Below are 26,285 nucleotides of genomic sequence, written 5' to 3'. Positions count from 1 at the left end.
AACTATTTTCTGAGATAATTTACAGTATACGATCTCATTATCCTATGCTGAGTGAGAAGGTAAACTGAAGGAAGAAACAATTATGCATTATTTATTTATTTATTTATTTTATTTATTTTATTTGTCAAGCATATATAAGATGACAGGTAAAAGTATAAACATAATTTGAATACATGAAAAGAGAAGAGTAAAAATAAAAAGGAATATTAGGACAGGGACAGTAGGCATGCTGGTGCATAGAGTTCCATAGAGATGAGAGCCTGAGAGATAAATGAAATCAACACAACGAAGATTCATGTGTTACTAATTCAGTGCACAAATGCGCAAAATAAACTAATTGAATTTCTTAATCCTGCTCTTTTTCTAATTATCTCTCTGTAGCATACAAAAATAAATACATCTGTTGGAACACGTAGTGAAAGGATTGTTAATTTTCTTTGGAAAATGTTCCAGATTACCTTTAAATGCTAAAAAGTATTTCTGCCAACCTCAGCTCAAAAGACCACTTAACTTCATGGGAAGTTGTGCCCATTCCCTTGTGCCTGGCCTGCCAGTTTTCCTATAAAAACCAAAGCAGGGGCAAAACAACCTATACATCACAAGGGCCAGGAAGAGACCCTTTGTTGTGGACTGATGTGGGTGTTACTTTTGCTCTTATCTCAGTTCTGGAATCCTTCCAGGCCCCTGATGGTGTAGGGGCAGATGCAGAGGTGGGTTTCAGCAGTTTCTGACCAGTTCTGGAGAACCGGTAGCGGAAATTTTGAGTAGTTCGGAGAACCGGTAGTAAAAATTCTGACTGCCCCCCCCCATCTATTCTTTACCTTCCAAGTCCCAGCTGATCAGGAGGAAATGGGAATTTTGCAGTATCCTTCCCCTGGGGTGGGAATGGAGATTTTATAGTATCCTTCCTCTGCCATGCCCATCAAGCCACACCCACCAAGCCACCACCCACAGAACCGGTAGTAAAAAAAATTGAAACCCACCACTGGGCAGATGGCAATTGGGTAAATATATTGCTGCTATTTCTACAAATCAGAAGGTCCGTGATTCACATCTTATCCCAGTTCATAGTGATCTTATCCAGTCAATGTCATTCAGTCTTACAGCCTTTCATTGGAAATGCAAGAATAAAAAGCAAAGAATAACATTTTCTTGAAGAATTTTCAGCACTATTTTGTATGAATGCTAAATTATCGTAAGCATCACAATGATGATTAGTACCATTATCCCACTGTATACTGCAATGTTTTCAAGAGGTTAAAAGAAGCACAATTTGATGTTGGCAAAACAACTTGAAAATGCCATTACATTCTTTTTGTATTTGCTCCTAAAGTTGTCCACAGAAAATTTGGCTGAGGAAAATTAATATACCATAAAGCACTTTGTACAAGCAATATACTACTATAATTCATTACTCAAAGAATAATTAAAGCATAATATTTCTGTTCTGCAATCTACGCAGTCAGCATTCTGTTTTACAGCATCTTAGCAGCTTGGGTTTTCTTGAGGTTTTCTTAGCAATAAATTATTCAGCATTTTAATTATTAATTGGTTAATGTTTGTTACAAATTCAGAAGATAAAAAGGGCTCAGTAAGTACAAAAATGCAGCTGGCTTCCTTGCAGAAACAGGAAGCAATATGTTTTTATGCAGTGTGGTCATTCACACACATGCAGATCTTTAGCTATAAAGAAGCCATCAAATACCTTAATTGCTTTTATTAAAATGATGTCATAAATCTTGAAAGCTTAGCATCTAAAGTTAAAAAAATAATAGTGTATTCAAAAACCAAATGAAAAACCATCCAGAAACAGATTAATTACTAGATCCACTTCAGTCTCTGTCTACCACTCCCTGCTTTAAAGCAGCTAATTTCTTTAATCATAGTGACTTTCCATGTTCTGATGCAATCAAATAAGTACAACAGCACAAATGAATTGATCCTTCTTTGCAATAACTACAGTATTCAAAGTAACTTACTCTTAGATGACTGTGCATGAGATTGTAGCCATGGCCTGCATTTAACCTATTTTCACTGTATATCATATAAAGACTATATTAGGGTACAATTGTGGTTGGAGCACACAATGGTAGTTAATTAATTTAACTGTTTCCAGATATCTGGAGATATGGCTTGTCAAGTGCTGAAGTGGCTGACTTCATCATGACATCCCTGTGTCATATCAGATTGCTGTGGGGGATTTGTAGATCCAAGGCTTGCTGGAGGCTGTCTACCTTGGCTGCATTTTCATTTAATTATTATAATATAAAAATTAACATTTCTGCAGGCTGAAGGCAATCCTCCTGGGAAGGTTTAGTGATATATAATTATTATGGGAGGACACCAGGAGCTTGCTCCAGGAGGTTATCTCCCTGTTCCAGGGAATGATTTGGGCAGAGTTGAGGAAGTGAAATGTATTTGAATATATGGGTGCTGGGTGCTTTGTTATTATGGTCTTTGGAGGTGAAAGGGTTCCTGGGACTGTGGATTCTTCGCTCACATTTTAGTTGCTTCTACGGTGGGGAAGTAAGAGTCGACTCTCATCTGTTTTTGTCCCTTATTAGATTTCAAGTTAGGTTCCAGTAATGTTGTAGGGGGGTGATCTGGGTTCTTTTCTTGTCCTTGTATGTATTTTGGGATGTCGGGTTGAGCCAGAAGTAGTTGCCATCTTGGTTTGTCCATTATTTCTTGTTGTTTTTGCCAAAGGCACTGAAATATATTTCCTCTCTCATATTCTTTTTCACCATTATCCTTTTTTAAAAACATGAGAAGCATCTATTTTCAGTGAAACAGATGGCACAGGGTTATTACTGGGACAGAAAGCCAAATGTGACATTGTGGGAAACTTACAATGTGGCCACTGAAAAGTTGGAGAAATCTGAAACAGTATGCAAAATAAGAAAAAAAAGAGTATTGTATGGAATCCTCTATTTACTTACCTAACCCCCTCCCCCCCTCAAAAAAAACAACCTCAGAGAATTCAGTGAACTTTCTTTTGAGTAAATAGTTCCCCAACAGAGCACATGTGTTTTACAGGCAGAGTTTCCGTATCATGAGGAGGCTGAGAAAAACCTGCCCTATGAGTTTAGAAAAGGGAATTTCAACATGACAATCAGCCTCATTTGTTCGGCTTCCTTCCTATCTCCTCTCTATCTACCGATCCCATCTTATTTACACAGAAATACTAGGATCTGGTCACTGATGATGGAAAATCATTAACATTAGAGTAAGATGGCCTAAAGACTGTGTGTCAAGCAATACCTGCAGATGCTCCCCTTCTACTATCTAGCATCTCTCTCCTCCTCCCTCCCCCCCTCCCGCCCCCCTCTCTTTCTCATCTCATTTTGTTTTAACTGCCCTGCTCCCTTCTGGAAGCAGGGGGTCTGCCCATGTGTTCCCCTGTCACTTCTCCTCTCAGAACTCTGGACCGCAACACTGATTGGCAGAGACAATGTTGAATCAGATAACATAACAACACGGCTTCCCCATGGCCCATTCAGACTTATCATATTTTGTAGTACATTATTGTAATTGCAAGATGCATTGTCTGAATAGCACCTCCATATAACCAATGTTTAAATTATATATTGCAGATTTTTATAGATTTAAACAGAATAATAGCTGTCTACCATATGACGTATTTTGAAAGGCCTCAAATATTGCTGGTTTCTATAATCTTGAAACAAAGATAAGTCAGCAACTTTAATTGACAGTTTCCATTTTGTTTCTTTCTGCAACTGTCCCCTTCAAGCTCTTATTAATTATCTCATACAAATATTTTTCCTTTTTTATGTGTGGTTCTACAGCAATTTAGAGACGGAGAAGTTGTGTGGTAAGTACTCAATAACTACTCTTACTGTGGAATATATACGTCCTAACTTTTCTTGATATATTTGGGGGTGGGGTTTTTTGCCCCCTTCTTAGATGTGATCTATTTTTCTTCCCAGAATACCACATTGGACAAAAACTTGTTCTTTCCTCCAGTATGGTGCTCTAGAGATGTGCTTGAACCATTTCTGCCAAAATACCCAAAGTTATTTTAGACCAAGGGTGTCAAACTTGCGGCCCAGAGGCTCGATGCGTCACGCGCTAGCCACGCCCATGCCTGGTTTAGTGAAGGGGGGAAAAGTTGTGATATGTCACATGAGCCTTCTGCCGCCTTCTGCCACCGATTCCCTCCCAACGACCTGTGCGCTCCCACAGAGCGGGCCTCTTCAGGGTGCCGTCGACCAAACAATGTAGGTTGGCGGCCTCCAGGGGGAGGGCCTTCTCTGTGGTGGCACCAGCCCTATGGAACGAGCTACCTCTGGGATTACGCCAACTCCCCGACCTCCGGGCCTTCAAACGTGAACTGAAGACTTTACTATTTCACCGAGCGGGACTAGCGTAAGACATATTTTAGCGAAATTTTTAAGGGGTTTTAATCGGTCTTTGACAGTTTTAGTGATTCGGCCAGTAAATATTTGTTCTTAATTGTTTTTTAAATATTGTTATTTATTATATTTATATTGTATTGGTGTGGGTATTTTAATAATTGGCTGTAAACCGCCCTGAGTCCTCCGGGAGATGGTGTGGTATAGAAATGTAATAATAATAATAAAAAAAATGAGCCACTGTGATGACACGAGTTTGACATCCCTGTTCTAGACATTCAAAGAGTGCCATATTTATGATCCTGCCCTGTACTATTCTGTAATGTCACAGAAATTGTTTGTGGTCACGAAACACAGATTATAGAATAATACAGCAGGAGTGGGCAATTGATTTTCCCAAGAGGCCACATGAGAAACTGGGACTGTTATGGAAGGCTGCTACCATAGCCCTGTCCCCAACACCCTACTCCCTGCCAATAATAATGCCAACACTGTGGGACAGGCAACACTGTGGGACAGCTGAAGAATGTGGCCTGTAGGCCATAAAATACCCAAGAATGCAATATAGGTAGTTCTGGACTTACAACAGTTCATTTAGTGACTGTTTGAAGTTACAATGATACTGAAAAAAATGAGTTATGACCATTTTTCACACCTATTACTGTTCCAGCATCCTCATGGTTCACGTGACCAAAATTCAGATGCTTGGCAACTAGTTCACATTTATGAAGGTTGCGGTGTGCAACCCTATCATGTGATTCCCTTTTGAGATCTTCTTAGAAGCAAAGTCAATGGGGAATCTAGATTCACTTAACAAACCTTTTACTAAGTACCCTGTTTCCCCCCAAATAAGATATTCCCTGATAATAAGCCCAATTGGGTTTTTGAGCGCATGGCAATAAAGCCAAGCACTTATTTCAGGGTTCAAAAAATATAAGACAGGGTCTTATTTTTGGGGAAACACGGTAACAACTGCAGTAATTCACTTAACAACTGTGGCAAGAAAGGTCGTAAAATAGGACAAAACTGACTTAACAAATATCTTATTTAACATAGAAATGCTGGGCTTGATTGTGGGCATAAGTCAAGGACTACCTATAGATGCTACCTTACTATTTAAAATTGCTTTAAAATCATGAGGATAAAATGGCATGCTGTTTTGAATTAATAAGCCTTTCTACATGATCATTTTATTAAACAGGCTCTGCCAGTTGTAAACTGTTGACAGCCAACCAGCCATAATGCACTGCAAAATCTGAAACACTCGCCTCCTTACCATACTGTGAAAACCAGAGATTTTTTTCCCACAGTACTTTAATTCCTGATGAAACTTTCATTCTAACTAGGTTCACCCTGCATTATTCAGATTCTGCTTTCTCATAGGATGGACTACAGATAGTTTGCCTCCTAGCTGTGTTTCACTCAGCGCAGCTTAAAAAACAGAAGCCTTTAAATGCCTCTGTAGTACTATCAGGATTTGTTGGGCAAACATACTTCATAGAGCAGGGGTGTGAGACTTGATTTCATTGATGGCTGTATCAGAGTTGTGTTTGACCTTGGGGTAGGCATGGCCAGCTTAACGTCACTTCTGTCAGGGGCGCCTGTGGTGGCCTGAGTGCTATGCCAGAGAAAACAGGCTCTAGGCTGCCAAGGTGCGGCCCTCCCGAGCTCCGTTTTCACTGGCAGAGGGTTGCAGGTGGCTGTGGCAGCCAAAAATGGAGCTCGGGAATCCATTTTCATTGGCAGAAGCACCGTGGGCCAGTCCTTTGCTGTTTCCAGGATGGCCCCATAGATCAGATTTAAGTATCCTGCAGGCCGGATCCGGCCCCTGGGCCTTGAGTTTGACACCCCTATCATAGAGTGTGCTAAATTTGTGCTATGCTGAAAAGAAAACTTCGTGCTTCTTTTTTCATGATGAGAGATGGATAGTTTGTTAATGAACAGGACTCTGGGAAAATCTCACAAGGAAGCCTTGGCTGTCATTTCTCAGTGCTCAGCTATTGGCGAAATTCAGCATTGCACTGATTGCTTGCCTGAAGCTGCTTCCTGAAAGCTCCAAATTTTCCTGAACTGGGAGGGTGGAGTAAGAAAATTGTAGGTTGTTTTTAAAATATTTTGAGAAGACCTTGCAAATGGAATGTGGGGGTTGCATAGCAGAATACAGTAACAAAAGCATGTTCCTCCTTTCTGCTGCAGATTATTTCACAGAACATCTTGGAGAATACAGACATGTTTTGTCTGCGCTGGAGCAACTCAACATCGCTGTCTTATCAGCTATGGATAAAACCAAACTGGTAAGTGTGAATTCATTTCCAATACTATTCTTACGGATGGCTTTAATTAGCTTAATTAGAATTTACCTTCTTTTGAATATACTTGTGCAATGTTGTTGTTGTTATTAGTTGCGAAGTTATGTCTGATCCATTGCAGCCCCATGGACAACGGTCCTCCAGGACTTCCTGTCCTCTACCATCCTCTGGAGTCCATTTAAGCTCACGCCTACTGCTTCAGTGGCTCCATCCAGCCACCTCGTTCTCTGTCGTCCCCTTCTTCTTTTGCTCTCAATCTTTCCCAGCATTAGGCTTTTCTCCAGTGAGTCCTTCCTTCTCATTAAATGGCCAAAGTATTTCAGTTTCCTCTTCAGGATCTGACCTTCTAAGGAACAGTGTAATGGACATCAAAATAAGGTATATTCCAAGCCTTTGTTGCGTTCATGGGAATGTGTATTCCAGAGATCAGTTAAGGAAAAAATTAGTTTAATAAGTTTCAGCCTGAGACAGGGCTTCACAGAGGCAGTTAGCTATGTGCCTTTGGGTCATTTACAATATTCAAAGTTCCATAAGAATATAAAATGGATCATTTTTCTATTTTAAATTGCTCTCATACATATTAGGCCCAGGTTTCTTTTTGTAATCCTAAACACAACTACTAAGGTATTATTTCAGAAACATGAATTGGAAGGCAGAAGAGAGAATGGCTTTCAGAATGCTTGTAGAGGGTTACTAATGATAGAAAAAGATAGGTGTATGAGTTCCAGATACCGTGTTTCCCTGAAAATAAGACCCTGTCTTATATTTTTTTGAACCCTGAAATAAGCGCTTGGCCTTATTGCTCAAAATCCTGATTGTGCTTATTATCAGGGGATGTCTTATTTTGGGGAAACAGGGTAGTTTCTATTCAATGAAAAAAATAACCTGGCTCAATAAGACAGCAATAACACATACTGTGTAGTTATGGAATCCAAATGAAGAGTTATTGTAGAATGTTAGCTTGCCACAAATTTGATCTTTCAGATGGATCTGGAAGAAGGAATGTACCACCTATGAGTTCAGAACTCTATCTGGTTTCTAAACCTGTTGATACAAATTCCATAATTCCTCTAAATGTTGCTACCTAGTCATAATTTATAATGTAATGGAAAAATGAAATTCTTACATAAATGAATAGCAATTGGCAGCTTTCAGTTGTACTGATTTTATTTAAATTAAGTCAGTTTTAGGTTTTGGTCCTACACAACTTTTTTTCCTGGACCTTGCCATATTTTTGCTGCAGATACTGACAAGATTCAAAGTCCAAATGCAGTCTTGACCACAAAAACAGAAATCAATCATGATGAGAGAGAGAAAAAGAAAACTGTAGAATATGAAATACCTCTCTTTTTATCCATTGCCAACAGCAGTTTTATTTGGTACATGGAGTAGGAAAAATGTTCATAATTTACATACATTGCATTTGTTGGTAATGGATTACACTAGGTTTTACACAGCAAGCTGAAGTTTGTGTTTCCAAAGAAGAAGGGGCCAAAAACTGAATTTTCTAGGTTTCTATTTTCCCAGGCATCTTAAGAGTTCAGAAGCTGTCTTCTTAGAGAAGCTTCTGAGAATTGAAAAGGGCTATGGTGGACCTGCTTTAAAGGACCAATTAAATAACAATTGTATTCTGCTCCAAATATGACAGTGATATAAATTCAAACTTTGGTGGAAGATTATCTGATCTGATTATCCAATTGTTTAACATTCCTCCTCTTCTCTGGATCAACTCAAAAGGAAGATGAAACAATTCCAATAATATTGTTTCAGATAGGCTCAAAATATATTGGAGAGGAAAGAATAACAGATTCCTAACGTTTCTTCTGATGAAATTCCTCTATAAAATAGGCACGACACAAAAGTCACGTCTGAATAAAATCTTTCCTATTTGAGTAGGATAATCATTTATTTGACCTGAGTAAGGACTCTACATGTATGAAAATATCCTGTTGTTCTGAAAACAAACTTTTGAGTAGACTGCAAACAGAATGAATCAGAAAGACTAAAGGATAAAACAGTGTTTCCCAAACCCTGCTATTTAGCTAAAGAATAGCTAGATATTGTGAGAATTGTAATCCAACATATCTGGATTGCAGTAGCCAGTATTGCTGCTCTGGAACTTAAACTACCATATAATAAGAAATATTTAAACTACGCTAAATCTATATCCTATATTAGTTACATTAGTTCTATATCAATGTATGATTTCACAAAATTGTATTTTTTTCTTTTTGAAATAATGAGAATGTGCTTTAAATTTATACATTTAATATTTACACTTTTTGTATCTGAGGAACCTCCATTCAAATATGGAGCTAGCTAAGAGTTTTCTTTTGCAAGGAATATAGATCGTCCTTGTTTTTACGAAAGATAAGTGTATTCAGGTAGCTTTTGGGTTAATAGCTTTATTTCCTGTAGGATATTTCTTTTTCAACTTTCAGAAAACAGTTATGAAAATATAATGTATGGCTCAACCTTGACTTTAGAATATATTAACACAGTAATATTGTATTAAATCGTACTTCTCTGAATATTAATAGCATAGAAGTTACTTTTGTCCCCAGATTTTTCTCTTCTCAACTCCATATTTAGAATTACAATCAAGAGAATGTTGGTTGAATAGAAAAAACAATCACAGGTAGAAAACAAACTCTGGTCTTTTTCTCTTCCCCATATTAATGTCTTGCTGTAGTTCCATTTTAATGAATGGGATGATAGTCTGAATATCACTGAACATATCTTAACCTATTTAAATTTCTTGTGCACATATGCTGCTCCATTCTCTTGATAGTCTTGTTTTCTCATCCACAAGCTTTGGAAAGAGCTGAGTGAAGCTGCCAAGGAACCCCCAAGCCAAACTGCTGTACTTCTTTTGGGGGAAGCCAGAATTTTAATAAAATATTCTCTCCCATGGAATAAAGCATTCAATTCCAAGCACATCCTCTCTGGAAAACCAGGAAACAATGAGGAACCTCCTGACAACACAACATTGTTAATGATTTCTCCTTTGAACTCATCTGGAACCTTCTGCAGACTTTGGAAAACCAAATGATGTAGCCCTGGAGAGCTCTGGCTGAGCAGATGGGGTTTGAACAATGGCTCTGGGCAGAAAAAGCGTTCTTTGTCTATAGTTAACAAGTGCCCATCAGGGGTCTCAATGCTCACAGGTTTATGGCAAGTTTTTTCTTGCAGATCCCTTTTGTAGTCCATGGACACATAGCAGTAGTTTTTCTTAAGTTGTGTAACCATCTTTTTGTTCAAGGTGCTAAGAAGATGTACATTGTTAGAGCTATTGAGCAGCAAGTTATGCATGTATTTGCAGAGACCATTTCCAGCCACATCCAATCGATAGATACCTTCCATACATGTTTGTCCAGAGTATATCGGAGTAACATGGGAAATCCCTGCCCCAGCTTCTACAGCCAGTCCAGTAATTCTACCACAGTAACAGAGTGAGAGGAACCCTGTATTGGCCACATAGAAAGCTGGGACACTAAACCCTTCAAAAAATACCTCTGCCATCTTCTCTCTGTTTGTAGTTGGACAGGAAGGGGAATCACTTGTCAATATGGGATGGTCCTCAGTGGAAACTTGCAACCCACAATAAAAAAGATGGCTCCATAAATTCTCCATAGCTTGCCAATCTATTATAATACCATGCTTTAGTGGCTGAGTTTGCAATTTTTCACCACTGAGAGAACAGATAGGATGATAGATAGGAGGAAGAGATGCCGTTTTCAAGACAATTCTTGGCTTTTCTTCGCCTGCAAAGCCTGATCGACAGAAACTGCTTCCATTGTCTACTACAAGTGCAATTTTCTCCATAATCTTGCACTATGCGTCTTTGATTTCCTAGATGAGAAAATAACTGGGAAATAAAAGAAGGGGGAAAAGCCAAACTTTTTAAAATGGATTTATTGTCTCAAATATGCATTTATTGTCTGACAACTGCTTTTAGTCACTATTTGAGAAAGAGATTAAGTATATCTGATCAATCCTACAGAAGAAATACTCAACATTCAACATTGACAAAAAAGGGGGAACTTGTTTCTAGGCTCCCCTTCCCCCCCATTGGGATTGTTTTTATGTATGGTTAGATAAACGAAGCAGAACCTGCTTTGGAAATAAGTAAGGTGTGTTTGTGTGTGTGTGTGTGTGTGTGTGTGTGTATATATATATATATATATATATATATATATATATATATATATATATATATATATATATATGTAGGTCTTTGTATTCGGGTTTTCTCCCGCATAAAATTGGAAGTTTCTTGGCGACGTTTCAACGAAGTCTCATTCGTCATCTTCAGGCTGGTGTTTTCAGCTTTGTGCTTCTTCTTACTTAAAAGGAAGAAACAGCTGTGATCACACATTGCTCCCAGAAGCACGAAGCTGAAAACACCAGCCTGAAGATGACGAATGAGATTTTGTCGAAACGTCACCAAGACACTTCCAATTTTACGTGGGAGAAAACCCGAATAACCAAAGGCCTACATATATATATATGTATATGTATATGTATATGTATATGTATATGTATATGTATATGTATATGTATATGTATATGTATATGTATATGTATATAAGAACAGTAAAGCATGCCGTTTCAGGACCAAATATAATAGCATAGAAAGTTTTTTTTTAAATGCAAAGTGATATTCTTCTTTATAGACTAAAGAAACATTTTTAATTAAGTTTTTATTATTATTATTTAAAATTTATACATATCTTTGTGTGAATGGCGAGATGTTTGAGTATCATATATTTCAATACATATAAACATATTCCTAATTATTACATTCCATTTAAAAACATTAACTGACATAAAATTTGTCAGCATTATTCATAATATTCCCATCACAGTTTAGAGACTAATTCTTAGCAAAAGTATGAGGGTTTTTGTTCCTTTATGTTAGGTTTTTTGACAAAATGGGATGTTTATTCAAATAACTGGTTGAAAATATAGTTCGTATTTCAAGTTCTCAAGTGAATTTACCTTCAGAGTAAATTACAGCTTTAATATATTTTTTATATAAATTACTGAAACAAAACCTAATGCTATATGAGTGAGGGACATGGTACAGAAACCTTTCTAACACTGCAAGGAATCCAGAGAAATGTGCTCTCATTTTATATTCATGATATTATATCACTGTACTCCATGACATAGTCCTTAATACTCTTAGAAAGTATCATGGTTTGCAGAGAATATGTAAGGAAACCCATGACAAGAATCCTGCATACTACTTCTCAGATGCCCAGGAGATTTGCAAAAAATGCAGATTGCATCTCGCCTATATGTCTTGCATCCTGAATTTCCATCCAGATATTTTTGTGAGATAAACAACTCTTGTGTTATTTGTGGAAAAGTAAAGTGCCCTATGGCAGTGTAACAGCATGCCATCTTATTTGTACAGTTCTGTCACAATCAGAATCTGAGAAAGTGGAGTTTATGAGGCCTCTTTTTCTTAGGTCCTGGTTTTAGCGTGGGGCTTAAACAATCTTGCCTCAGTTGTTAAATCCACATAGAGGTTACTGGCACCATGTAGAGGAGGGGCAAGCTGAACAGTTCAGGAAATCTAGATTATGAGACCAGATTGTTTGGAACTGATACCGTCTTCAAGGCAGGGAAGGACTGATGAGTAGCGTCTAAGTTTAGGAGAGAGTTAACCATTGGAAAATACAAGTAGATATAACAGGCAACTAGGATTTTTGGAAACAATTTTTCATCCTACCTGACCTCCAGAACTCTCAGCCTTAATTTCTTACAGAGAGTCCATAAAACCTGTTTACACCTGTTGTAAACCTTTGATACATGAATAGAGTTTTATTGCATCTTTCTAGAGCATCCTCGTTTGAACAGATTTATATATTCATCCTCTCAGCCAACCTCTTTACTCTCATCCTCTCTTAATATTGTTAATATTATTATCTTTTAATATTCAAGTCCCCAACTATTTTCACAGCATTTATAATATAGTGATTGATAAGGGATGGAATTTAATATAATATAATATAACAATAGAGTTGGAAGGGACCTTGGAGGCCTTCTAGTCCAACCCTCTGCCCAGGCAGGAAACCCTACATCATCCCAGACAGATGGTTATCCAACATTTTCTTAAAAATTTCCAGTGTTGGAGCATTCACAACTTCTGCAGGCAAGTCGTTCCACTTATTAATTGTTCTAACTGTCAAGAAATTTATCCTTAGTTCTAAGTTGCTTCTTTCTTTGATCAGTTTCCACCCATTGCTTCTTGTTCTACCCATTTGTTCTGACCCATGAAATCTGTTCACTAATCTTTAACAACACTTCTGGAAGCCTCTACGTAAAAAAAACCTTGGGGGAGATGTTGGCCAAATGGAGAATCAGTAGTTGATAGATGAAGATATTCAAGCTCGCTAAGAATTCTTAGATTCCACTGAATTTTTCCCCCCAAGAAGAATCCACTTTTATGATGTCATCAGATTCTATAATGCCTTCTATCCCCTCTCTTCATACATATTTCAAAAGTATTAGTTCTGTTTGATATCTGACTCAAAAGTGTTTGTTATTTTTATCCAACTAGTTTGTTCTCCATCTTTTCTCCACAAAGAACATTTTTCTTGGGATTTCCAGGTAGACTCCTATTCAAAAACTAGCAAGAGCAAGACCCAAGTGATGTAGTAGCTAGATTAGGACAGGTATAGATTCAAATTCATCCTCGGTCAAGGATTCACTGAGTGAATCCTTGGCCAGTTTCTCTATCTCAGTCAAACTTATTCCACAGACTTCTTGTTGTGGGAAAAATGCAGGAGTCTGATGCAAACTTGACCTCTTAATGGAAATCTTGAATATAAAATAAATCCAATTTTTAGTTCCAGTCTTAATATTTCATAATGAATATTCAGATTTTTTTTATTTTTAAAAAGCCAGGTATAATATAGTCAATCATATTGTAAATAGAAACAGTGGCAATATTATCTGTAATATGAAATGTCTCAGCAAATAAAGAAAAAAGGCTTCCCTGTGTCATAGTTGGCATTCCACAAACTGGTCCCCATTACTTTATTTATTTCCATCTACGTATAAATTGTATAGGAGCAGCCCATAATGTAGTGAACTTCAGTCAGAAGAAAATGCTTGAAAATCATGTTAGAGAGAGAGGGAGGCATGTCAGGAGAGAGGGAGAGAGGGAGATGTATGAGTTGGAAGGGAATCTTATAGATCAAGACATTGAACTATCTTTTCTTTTATGTACACTTGGAGCATATGCACCAAGACAAATTCCTTGTGTGTCCAATCATACTTGGCCAATAAAAAATTATTCTATTCTATTCTATATTGTCACCATTGAACATCATCCTGCTGGATTTGGTCCAGCATTTAAGCCTGCCAGAATCATTTGAAATCAAGATTTTGCCCTCTAAATTGCTAGCTGATCACCTTGCTTTAATATCAACTGCAAATATAATAAGTATCCATTTCATTCATTCCCATCCCATTCTATCTTTGTAACTTATAAACTTGTTGACTAGCACAGGCTGACGATGGAGCCCTGCAGGACTTCAGTTGATACTTCGTTCTAAGATGAGCATCTTTAACAAGCACAATTATTCAAACACTTGCAAGTACTCTGGACCACAGTACTCTTATCCACACAAAAATATTATCAAAGGCGTTGTGAAAATTTTTAGTGGCCCAGCCTCCATGTACCAGTTCTTGCCAAGTCCCAGGTGAGATCAAAGTACATTGCAGCTGTAGCCATGAGTCTTGAGAATTTTATGACATAGGTACTACAGTGGTGGGATTCAAAAAATTTTTACTACCGGTTCTGTGGGCATGGCTTGGTAGGTGTGGCATGGCATGGCATGGTGGAGACAGGGGAAGGATACTGTAAAATCTCCATTCCCTCCCCACTCCAGGGGAAAGATACTGCAAAATCCCCATTTCCTCCTGATCAGCTGGGACTCTGGAGGCAAAGAATAGATGGGGCCGGGGCCAGTCAGAGGTGGTATTTACCTGTTCTCCGAACTACTCAAAATTTCCGCTACCGCTTCTCCAGAACTGGTCAGAACCTGCTGAATATCACCTCTGATAGGTAGGCATATTTTTTTGACAGAGGAGCCTTGTTTGTGGTTGGCTAATAAAATGTATGGGTGGAAAAGGAAGGCACAAATATGTTCAGCAGTACATTGAGTCAGGCAAATATACTATTGTTCTTTATATAAATATTTATATTGCAGTTTTGAAATATATATTCTTTCCTTCTGGAAGAGATACTGATGTCTTTTTCCCTCAGCATATACATGCCTATCTTTCCCTCTTTTTCACAAAAATGCACATAAATAAGTACATGCATGTGTATAAACCCCCATCTTCTCTTTGCCACATCATTTCTGCAGAATGGTTTCCTCACAATCATTAATTCTGGTCTGTCCTTTCTCTGCAGATGTGTGAAGATTTCTAGAAAAAGAGTGTGGTGCTTGTAAAATTGGCATTAGATTTAAAAATAGTTAAAAACGAATAGATAAGCCCATGAATTGATCAGGCCTGGTGTTACAATTACCGGTAAGTGAGTGAGGCAGTTGCCTAGAAAGGCAGATATTGAATGTCATGGAAGGACAACAAATTGTTATCTACAATATTTTTTTGGCGCTAGGTTTTTGCTGATAGAAATAGAAAGTTATATTTTGAGGTAGGATCCCCATGTGTGCCTAATTTAGGATTATGAGCATCTTAACTTGGGGGAGAATAAGATAACATTTTCTACTGTGCCTCAGGTAGCAAAATGTCTTGGCTGAGCCTTAACCAAAGAAAAGACCCCTGTCAGTTGGTGGAATCTATTGGCTATTGTTTAGGCCACGGGCTTATTTAAAAAAAAATCTCTCAGTGGTAGTAACAATATAATAAAGTCAGAAGGGACCTAGCAGGTCTTCAAGTCCAATTCTTTGCTCAGGATCTAGATCAAAAAACCCACACTGGCATCTTCAGATTCAGCTCCTACTGTATAAAATTAAGAGCTTTATGTAAGAACTGTTGTAAAAGAATTGTGCTTGAGACTTAATATACCTGAAATGGATTAATACAGGTGAGTATAAAATGCTTTGGATTCCAAAATGTCAAGTAAGGCACAATCTCTTAATTATCACCTGTTCTTTGTTCCTAACAACTACAAATTATACATCCAGAATATATAAATTTACAAATCAATTTCAAATTGCCTTTTGTACTTACAAAAACTGAAATAAAATGTAAGAATCCTCCAGTAACAAAATGGGTTGAAATGTGAATTTGTGTGTTAGGTAGTTTAGATAATTTATTGAAATATTAGATCTTGTACAGGTAGTCCTGACTTACGACCACAATTGAGCTCATGTTGTTAAGTGAGAAATTTGTTTGCCCCATTTTACAACTTTTGTCATATTTGTTAAGTGAATCACTGCAGTTGTTAAATTAGTAACATGATTGTTAAGTGAATCTGGATTCTCCATTGACTTTGCTTGTCAGAAGGTTGCAAAAGGTGATCACATGACTCCAGGACATTGCAACCGTCATTAATATGAGTCAATTTTCAAGCATCCAAATATAAATCATGTGACCATGGGGATGCTGCAATGGTGATAAGTGCTATTGTAACTTTGAACAGTCACTAAATGAACTGTTATAAGTGGAGAACTACTTGTATTATTTGTATTTAATTTCTAATCAGGTGGATTATGTTTCAATTAATGTAATAGTCTAGACAATGATTTCAGGGATATAAAAAAGATAATCTAAGTCTATGCTAGAACTAGGAAGCTATGATCACTGGAATTCGGTGAAAGATAATGGGCCACAAGGATGGTACTACTGCTATGGTACTCCATATAGGATTCTTATATGGAATCTGCAGGAAGTCATATAGTGTCTCAACAATAGGCCTGTACCTTCAAATGAAGTGTTTCAAAACATACTGTGGTACACATGAAGGGCCTCATGTATTATTAAAGCATCTGCATCTTTTGGTAGGCTCATGTAATTGACTCAGAAGTTCCTAATTATTTCTATCCTGCTTCAATCCAGAGGCTTTCAGTACTTAAGGAATAAAACTGCAGTAAATAAAACCTATATAATACAACTGTGTAAACAATAAAACATTGTCATCCAAGCAAAAAATTGCGAACAAAAATAGATGGTGTAATAAAATCAGAAGGAACTCTCTGGAACAACTCATCTTTAAAAGTTTCTAAAATGTCAACAAGTAGGAAAGTACTCTGATTTCAGATGGGAAGCTGTTCCAATGTCCAGTGTTGCCATGGAAAAGCAGAGTTTCCTTGCTTCAATCCCTCTATCCCAAATCCCCCCAAATCAGTAATACTTTCTCTAATTTGATGTAAGTGGTCAGAACAGTACTAGTTGGAGTAGGCAGTCTTGCAGCTATCTTTAGGCTTGTTTGTGTATATTCAGTCATTTCTTTCTGAATTTTTCCCAAACACATGAGCATGGAAAAAATCATAGCTATCTTAACAAATCAAAAAAGAGACTTCATAAAAAACGCCTACATATTCTGAAATATTCAACAGTTTATACAGCCACATCTCCAAAGACTCCAGACTGAACCGCAATTTGTTGATCCTCCTCATCCTGCCTTTGAAATCACTAATAGTTGATTGTCCCATGAGATGATATAAAATCTGGTAGAAGAGAATATTTGTAGCTCAGGATTGAATTGTAGGGTCCTCAGTGCTCTCTGAGTTTAGTGATTTCAAAAGAGGCAATTAAAAAGCCAAAAAAAGGAATAAGAAGACCAAACACCAAGATTAACATTAGAGCAACAATCAAGAAGTAAATACCTCAACCAAAAAGCTACCAATGCAGACAAACAAGCTAATAGTAAACAATAGACTAACGAAGAACCATTAAGACCACACCCACCAACAGTGACAGGACAAGCCACTAATATATGAGAGCATATCCCTCTCCCTTCTAGCACTGATGATGCTACCTAGTTTGATAATAAAATATCTGCAAAAAAACAACCAAGTTCAGAGAGCAGCAAGGACCACACAATATAAAATCCAATATGAAGGGACCTAAAGGAAATAAAATTCTCAAGAATTTTCCAGCTTTTGTCGCCTATTTATCTCTAAGAGTGTTAACTGAACTGAAGCCCTTGAACCATAACCTCAATCAGTACTCTATCAATTTAACCTTTAGTATCTTTAATATCTCTAATATATGACTACATAATTGCAATAAGAGATTCAGTTTTCTCCCCTTTCAGTTTTTGTTTATTATATTGCAGTGCATCAGTGACCACAATGAATGTTATGTCACCTTACTATTAACTGTCAACAAAATATAGGAATTTATGCATGTGTGGGGGAAAAAAACCATGTATATATTTTTTTACCTATGCTCCCCTTTATGACCATACAAAACGCAACAAGACTTTTGAGCTGCTCAAGATGGTTTATTGCCTTCCCATGTTTTGGAGGTTTTCATTTCCAGCCATTGATTTGGCAACATCAGATGTTCGTTCACAGGCCAGGTTGTCCCCTCATGCCTATTGGATGTATGGTGTACCAATGTTTGATTTTATTCTTGGCAATCGCTGAATCTCCATCTGCGGTTGATTTCTCCGCTTCAAGCAAGAAAAACAAAGTGAGTAGTCTCTGCATCTTCCGCATTTCACAGTCTCCTCCTCCTCGTCGTGCTGCTGAGGGAAATGGCAATGAGGGGCTGGTTTTGTCTCCACGGCAGCCCCTCAGCTCTGGTCGGCTGTAAATATTTACCCTGTTCCCCAGGGGAAAGGAGAGCAGGGGGAGGACTTTTGAACCATGAGACAGTTTTCCAAGAGGAGGCAGCAGCACTACCTTGACCTGTAAGCAAAACAGAATCTTCCTAATAAATGGTGGCCTTCTTTTCCCAGATGTATTGAGCCTCTCTCTGATCCTGTACTATAGCTTAGACCGGGCACTTTTTTTGCACTAGATAGAGGTATCAAACTCAAGGCCCATGGGCCGGATACAACCCGCAGGGTGCTTAGATCTAGCCTGTGGGGCCGCCCTGGAGACAGTGAGAAACTGGCCCGCAATGCCTCTGCCAGTGAAAACAGAGTTTGGGAGGGCTGCAAGCAGCCCTCCAACTCCGTTTTCATGGGCAGAGGATTGCAGGAAGCCATCACAACTGAAAACAGAGCTTGGGAGTCCATTTTCACTGACAGAGCACTCAGGGTACCACAGATGCCCATGACACAAGTGACGTTGAGCTGGGTAGGGCCACCCTGGCCATGGCCATCCGGCTGCCTGAGGTCAAACACAACCCTGATGCAGCCTTCAATGAAATTGAGTTTGACCCCCCTCCCCGATCCAACCTGGTTTTTTTTTCTAACATGCTACTTTCACATTTTTTTTTGGGAGGGGGGAATGTTCTGATTAACATCTGATTGCTCTGATTGGCATCTGCAGGAAATAACTAGAAGATTTAGGAAAGAGGTAGGCAGAAGGTAGATTATAATCTACAGTCTGAATTCTGGTTGTTTTACCAACAGACCTTTATTTACACATGCATGAGATTAATCTGTAATCGGCAGGATCACAGATATGGATTTGTACATATACATGGCTCATCTCCAGAAGATGACTTGGTGAAGTAAGAAATTATTTCTGCTGTATGAAATTCCATATAATATTTAATTCCTTCTTCCATCACTAGTTTGCACTATAATCTGATCTTAGAAATTGGCAGGCATTTTTATATCTCATCTGGCATTTTTTTAGACCAGTAATTTAGTTCTAGTTACTGGTCACACATACAATAAAAAGATAAGGATTCCTTAAATTGAGCTTTAATCTTGGTGACTTGGTGTTTCATCCAGACGATTTTCTTGTTAAATTTATGGAAATGATTTATCATTGCTTTTTCTTGGATATTTTTTACTTCCCAATTAGTTTGTAGCCATGGGATTTCCATGTAATCTTTGTAATCCAGACCCACCCCTATTTAACTTTTTGGGAATTAACTAAGGTAAGCTAAATGCTACCACCTGCTGTGATTCAGAGAAATTTAGGGAATGTTGAGGTCAGGAATTTATGGAAAATGTTTAGAATAGCTTTATAAAGGAAGAGTGAAATAATGTATAGGAAGAATAAAGCAGTGCAGGTATAGGATGACAAAATCTGTAATGCAAATCTGGACAAAGTTTTTGTTGTAATGGAGAGTCTAGGTAAAGAGCCACCCTATATTGCAGGAAAACAGGAATGCAATACAAGAAAACAGGTTTAAGCAATTGGTAAAATGTGATTTGATAGCATGTTTGATTGATTATATGCCATGAAGTTTTTAATTCCTAGCAAATTTTTATTTTATTTACTTTATTTTTTGTTTTATTTCACTTATATATCATCTTTTTTATTTTTACAAATAGCTCAAGGCAGCAGACATAATCAAAATACCTTCCTCATATTTTCCCAACAACAACCCTGTGAGGTGGGTTGGGCTGAGAGAGAATGACTGGACCAAAGCCACCCAATAGGCTTTCATGCACCAAGACAAATTCCTTGTGTGTCCAATCACACTTGGCCAATAAAATTCTATTCTATTCTATTCTATTCTATTCTATTCTATTCAGGAAGAACTTGAACTCATAATCTCTTGTTTTCTAGCCAGATGCCTTAATCACTTGACCTAACCAATGGATGGTAGATGGAGGGATGGATAGATATATAATCTATTTCTAACCTATTCTTTTAGGTCTCATAGCATGAGTATGAACTATTAAGATGTCATTTAACTATAGATAAAGTTCCTATAGATGGACATTACATTAAAGAGTTGCACCTATGGAGTATAACTCATGCTTTAGCCTACTCTCCAGACAGTATTTTCTATTCAACCTCTACTTGTCTCCTTTCTTGTAGGGAGCGTGTTTGTGATTTTGGGGTGTTCTGAGCAAATACTATTCCACGCAATTCTATCATTTGGGAAACTTCTACAGAAATCTGCATATTGACTGAAGCTAGTGAGGTTTCTATTAAGATTATTCATTTGTGTATGAAATTGACAAAAGCAGGCAAAGTATGAAAGATTGATGTAAGAGTGGAGCATTTGACCTCAACTTTCTCCATCTTATTGGTGAACAGAAAAAGGCAGCTTCTTAACAGAAACAGAAATAACAACTAAAATCAGACAAGTTAAGAAATGATTTAAATTTTGTGCAGAAAAAACAAACAACTGAATAGTGTTTCACCCCTATTTGATTACCATTCCATGTGGCCTTTCATGCATCTTCAGTTTTGTCGATACATATGAAATATACACCTTAACTGTATCATGTTACAGACATAGTTTGTGTTGTATATGGTTTGCTGAGCCACCATTGATTTTAGAATATTGTAGACTTTCACACACTTTACTTTGATCCTGCCAGAAACTTTGCAGCTATTTTTGTAAGATCATTTGATCCATTCACTATTCATGAAAACAGACTGTGTGCCACTGAACAAGACACGTAAAAGCCCTGCCGTGTTAATTGTAATGTTTTAAGTAGGTTAAGTGTTGTATTTTCTGTAATACTAGTCTTGGCAAGCCAGAAACACCATTGCCTACTTTTTTAGGTCAAGTCACCTTTTAAATTAGTTCCTAAATACTATTTTTCTATACATCTTCTAAATAAACACAACTGTTTCATTCTGTCTTGCCTTCCAATAATATTTTTCATCTTCAGTATTTTCATTCTTACTTAATCTTGTCTAGATTGTGTTTCATAATTTTTAAATATTCAAATTGTTAGCTATTCCTTTGCTGCATGATGTACTAGTGATGCTGTTTCAAAGTTTGTTCTTTTTACTTCTGATTTATAAAAGTTTTCTTTTATGTTTTGTGGCAGAGTCTGAAATATTAGGTAACGCTTACAACTAAAGTGATATTGAACATTGAAATATATTATTAACAACTGCTACCCTTTCCCCCCAAAAATAAGACATCCCCTGATAATAAGCCCAATCAGTCTTTTGAGTGCATGGCAATAAGGCCAAGCGCTGATTTCAGGGTTCAAAAAAATATAAGACAAGTCTGAAAAAGAAGATAAAGTTCCTGCCGCAATTTTTTCTGCTGGGAATTATCACGGACTGTACAGTAATTGAGACTAAACTGATTTTAAATTTAATAACAGCGGCAAGATTACTGATAGGACAGTATTGGAAGAAAAAAGAAGTACCAACAATAGAAGAATGGATATTGAAAGTTGCTAATTTGGCTGAGATGGCAAAAATCTCAGCCTTTTTGAAAGACAATACGCAAGAAAGATACTTAAATGAATGGAAAAAATGGATTGACTATATCCAAAACAGATATCAGACTATCAGACTGCCTTTGAATGATTAGGATATATTATTTCTGATTGTTTTGGGGGAGGTTAGGAACTGATGAGAACTGTAGGAGTATAATTGAGTTAGAAGGGAAAATTTTTTAGCATATGTTTGTTTTATCTTTAACTATACCTTGTGTTTGTTCCAGGAAGTCGGGGGGAGGGGGAGGGGGAGAGGGGTTTGTGAAGGGAGGGGAGGGGGAGGAAAGCTTTGTAAAACTTTTTCAATTATATATATATATATATATATATATATATATATATATATATATATATATATATATATATATATGTCTTTGGTTGTTCGGGTTTTCTCCGTGTAAAATTGGAAGTGTCTTGGCGGCGTTTGAAGTCTCATTCGTCATCTTCAGGCTTCAGCTTCGTGCTTCTGGGAGCAATGTGTGATCGCAGCTGTTTCTTCCTTTTAACTGCTAGTGGGGTTTGAACTGATTGGGTGGGAGCTTGGCTGTGCTCTGATTGGATGGGGTTTTCTGTGCTCTGATTGGCTGGGGTGTGTCCTGTGTTGGTGGGGGCTTGGTTGTGCTCAGTCTAGTCTGTGCTGCAGGGGGATTTGAGCTGGTGAGCTGCATAGCTGTTGTTTGGCTTTGTGGTCGTGCTACATCTTCATAGTGGGTGTCAGTCTGCTGCATGAATGGATTGGAGGGGTTTGAAATGGCTAATGTTGCAGCTGCGGTCTGGCTTCTGGTCCTTGGTCGTGCTTCATGATCAGTGTGGGTTTGGGTCTGCTTTCTGGGTGGATGTGCGGTGGTGACATCCTGTGTGGACCTTGTGAGTGTGGGTCTGGTATCATTCCTCATGTTAGGGACTCGTTTGTCAATAAGGGCGGGTTTCCAAATGGCTGGTAGGCGGGAGGTGTCATCTCGTTTGTTCATGCTGTGTGGGCGTTTTTCTATCTCAATGGCTTAGCTGATGAACAACACCTAAAATCCGAACTAGACACTCTCACTAACGTACTAACTTCCAATGGATTCCAAACAAATAAGATTACCAAGCTAATCCAAAAAGAACCCCCCACTAAAATCCAAGACAGAGAACAAGAAAACGGCACAGCCCTCCTCCCATATATAAAAGGCACCACAGACAGAATCAGCAAGATCCTCCACAAACACAACATCAAGACAGCATTCTGCACAAACAGAAAAATATCCACCATCCTAAGAAATCCCAAAGACAAAATTGAGTTAGAAAATCAAGGAGTATATGAAATCCCATGCACCGCCTGCCCCACCACATACATTGGACAAACCAACAGAAGAATAAGTGCACGCATTGAAGAACACAAGAACTCATTCAAAAAAGAGGAACCAACTTCTTCCCTGGTCCAACACTTTAAAGTCACAGGACATGATATTGACTTTAAAAAGACCAGAACTATCGCCAAAACTGAACACTTTAACAACAGAATAATCAGAGAAGCCATTGAGATAGAAAAACGCCCACACAGCATGAACAAACGAGATGACACCTCCCGCCTACCAGCCATTTGGAAACCCGCCCTTATTGACAAACGAGTCCCTAACATGAGGAATGACACCAGACCCACACTCACAAGGTCCACACAGGATGTCACCACCGCACATCCACCCAGAAAGCAGACCCAAACCCACACTGATCATGAAGCATGACCAAGGACCAGAAGCCAGACCGCAGCTGCAACATTAGCCATTTCAAACCCCTCCAATCCATTCATGCAGCAGACTGACACCCACTATGAAGATGTAGCACGATCACAAAGCCAAACAACAGCTATGCAGCTCACCAGCTCAAATCCCCCTGCAGCACAGACTAGACTGAGCACAACCAAGCCCCCACCAACACAGGACACACCCCCAGCCAATCAGAGCACAGAAAAACCCCCATCCAATCAGAGCACAGCCAAGCTCCCACCCAATCAGTTCAAACCCCCACTAGCAGTTAAAAGGAAGAAACAGCTGCGATCACACATTGCTCCCAGAAGCACGAAGCTGAAGCCTGAAGATGACGAATGAAACTTCGTCGAAACGTCGCCAAGACACTTCCAATTTTACACGGGAGAAAACCCGAACAACCAAAGACCTATATACAAACACCCGTGAAAACCTCAGAAAACAAATATATATATTTGTGCTATTACAGTATTTCTTTTGGGGCCTTCATTAAAGGAATAAGCTTGCTGCACAAGAGGAAGGCTTGCATTGCAAAATATGCTGCATTGCTCCTCCATTTCGAAGATGTTTCAAAAGCAATGTGCTTCTTTAACAGCAAAGTGGCCACCCTGCTTCGCTTGGGGGCTTTCTCTAGCAGTTCCAGTAGCCCAAAGAGACTTTTCCATATGTGCTTATAAAAGCAGAGAAGAATCCTCTGTTGCTTCCAATTATTGGAAATGCCAGGCATGGTGTAAAGGCAACATAAGCAACAATATTGCTTCTTTGTTCAATCTTGTGCCTCTTTGCCTTAGGAAGGGTGAATTGTATGGCTTCCACATCACAAGTGCCTTGATCAAGACAAAGATAAGTTGTTTTGCAGAGGTTACAATATAGATGCTTTGTTAAATAAAAAATAATCTTGGCTTATCTCATTTTCTGAACAGAACAAATACATGTCTTAATTATTTATTTTGCATATCCTATTCCACTGAAACTTCCAAGAGAAAGGTCAGACTCAAAAAATTAAATATAGATAAGAGTCATGAAATGCAAAAGGCAACAAAACTTACAAGCCAAATGCAAACAATTAGAAAGATTAAAAAGTCAGACTAGAGCCACAAAACATGGGCTGCAACATTCTGGACAATGGCTAGATGGCAGCATAGAGTTTTCTGTATTTCTGTTGCATCAATTGGTCATAGGCCCAAATCTTGTAGGCGTAGTCTAAATAGTTTGAAAAAATGTACTTTCCTATGCAACTAAGTATATGTACGATCGAGATTTTTTGGACATCACTAAGATGTTCTCAGCCACCGTACCCACCTCACCTCACCTCCAACAGCAGTGATAATTCTCTGCTCTGATTAGGCCAATGTTACAATGCTTTCTGAACGTGCACGACTAGAAATAAAGATTTCTCCTTTCAGAATTCTCAGTACAGACATCTTGGTTGGTGAATTCTGGGAATTGACATCCATGTGTCTAAAATGTAGGCCATACAGGTAAAGGCTGACTTGTGAGGAAGCGATGGAAAACCAAAAATAATAAGTCAAAAAACTCTAAATAAATAGGTCAACTAGTACTTACGGTGGCCTGGTCTTTTTTAAGGAGAACAAGAAGCCCTCTTTTTTCTTTGTTTTTTTCTTGGTCTGTGTTCTTTTCAGGCTTAGTTCTTTTAACATTCCTGTGGGAGGTGTTATTTCCCATCATACCACCAAATTAGTGGTCTTTCCTCCTTGGGAAGCAGTTGTAGCAATGTTGCTACCAGCTCTATCTGAACCAGATGCTCTAACACCAGAAACAATTATGATGTCATGCAACTTCACTAGATGATCTTACAATGGTTGAGGTATATATATATTACCAAGCCCTTTATGGCTGTAATCATAGCAATAGCACATAGCAATAGCACATATACTGCTTACAGTGCTTTACAGCCCTCTCTAAGCAGTTTACAGAGTCAGCATATTGCCCCCAACAATTTGGGTCCTCATTTTACCCACCTCGGAAGGATGGAAGGCCCAGTCAACCTTGAGCCTGGTGAGATTTGAACTGCCAATTTGTAGGCAGCCAGCAGTCAGCAGAAGTAGCCTGTAGTACTGCACTCTAACCACTGCGCCACTGTGGTTCATAGCTAAACTATAGCTATACTATACTAAATGGCCTTCTCAACATGATGGTCTTGATTAGAGTCCCAACGTATCTGGAGGCTGGGGAAAGTTCCTTTTTGTTGAACAGCAGCAAAAAACTGGACAGTTTAGAGCAAAATTGAACCAAGGTACGTAAATGGGCTAATTTACAGAATGAGTCTAAAATCTGGGGCCCATAGCTCCTGGAATTGAAATTTTGGCAATTTTTACATTAAAAAACTTTGTGACATAAAAGTCATCATAAACCAGTTTATGACATAATACAAAATGTCATAAAACATTTCCTGTGTTGATGTTTGACTGTGCTATACAGTGCAACACAGGCTATATTCAAGGCAAATACATCTCTGAATGTATCCTAACTTTTCCAGTAAATGCAGTAAATTAGAAGTTCTATCATTGTTTGAAGGCATCAAAGAATCTAGCAAGGAAATATCTCTGAAAGCATGACCCAATGGTCATAGGTTGTGTAG

General features: G+C 38.2%; 1 protein-coding gene across 2 annotated transcripts in view; it reads left to right on the top strand.

Moving 5' to 3' along the window:
- Positions 1 to 26,285, top strand: part of NECAB3 (N-terminal EF-hand calcium binding protein 3) — a 135,323-nt gene that overhangs the window by 92,771 nt on the left and 16,267 nt on the right. For both annotated transcript variants that reach the window (XM_058178362.1, XM_058178361.1), the window contains 2 exons: positions 3,807 to 3,832; positions 6,570 to 6,667. In XM_058178362.1, coding sequence (XP_058034345.1) covers positions 3,807 to 3,832; positions 6,570 to 6,667 — 124 coding nt within the window. The remainder of the gene's footprint in view (positions 1 to 3,806; positions 3,833 to 6,569; positions 6,668 to 26,285) is intronic.

The sequence above is a fragment of the Ahaetulla prasina genome, chromosome 3 (genome assembly GCF_028640845.1).
Source record: "Ahaetulla prasina isolate Xishuangbanna chromosome 3, ASM2864084v1, whole genome shotgun sequence".
NCBI lineage: Eukaryota > Metazoa > Chordata > Lepidosauria > Squamata > Colubridae > Ahaetulla > Ahaetulla prasina.
The sequence above is the reverse complement of the archived record's forward strand: the minus strand, read 5'-3'. Positions and strand labels throughout refer to the sequence as shown.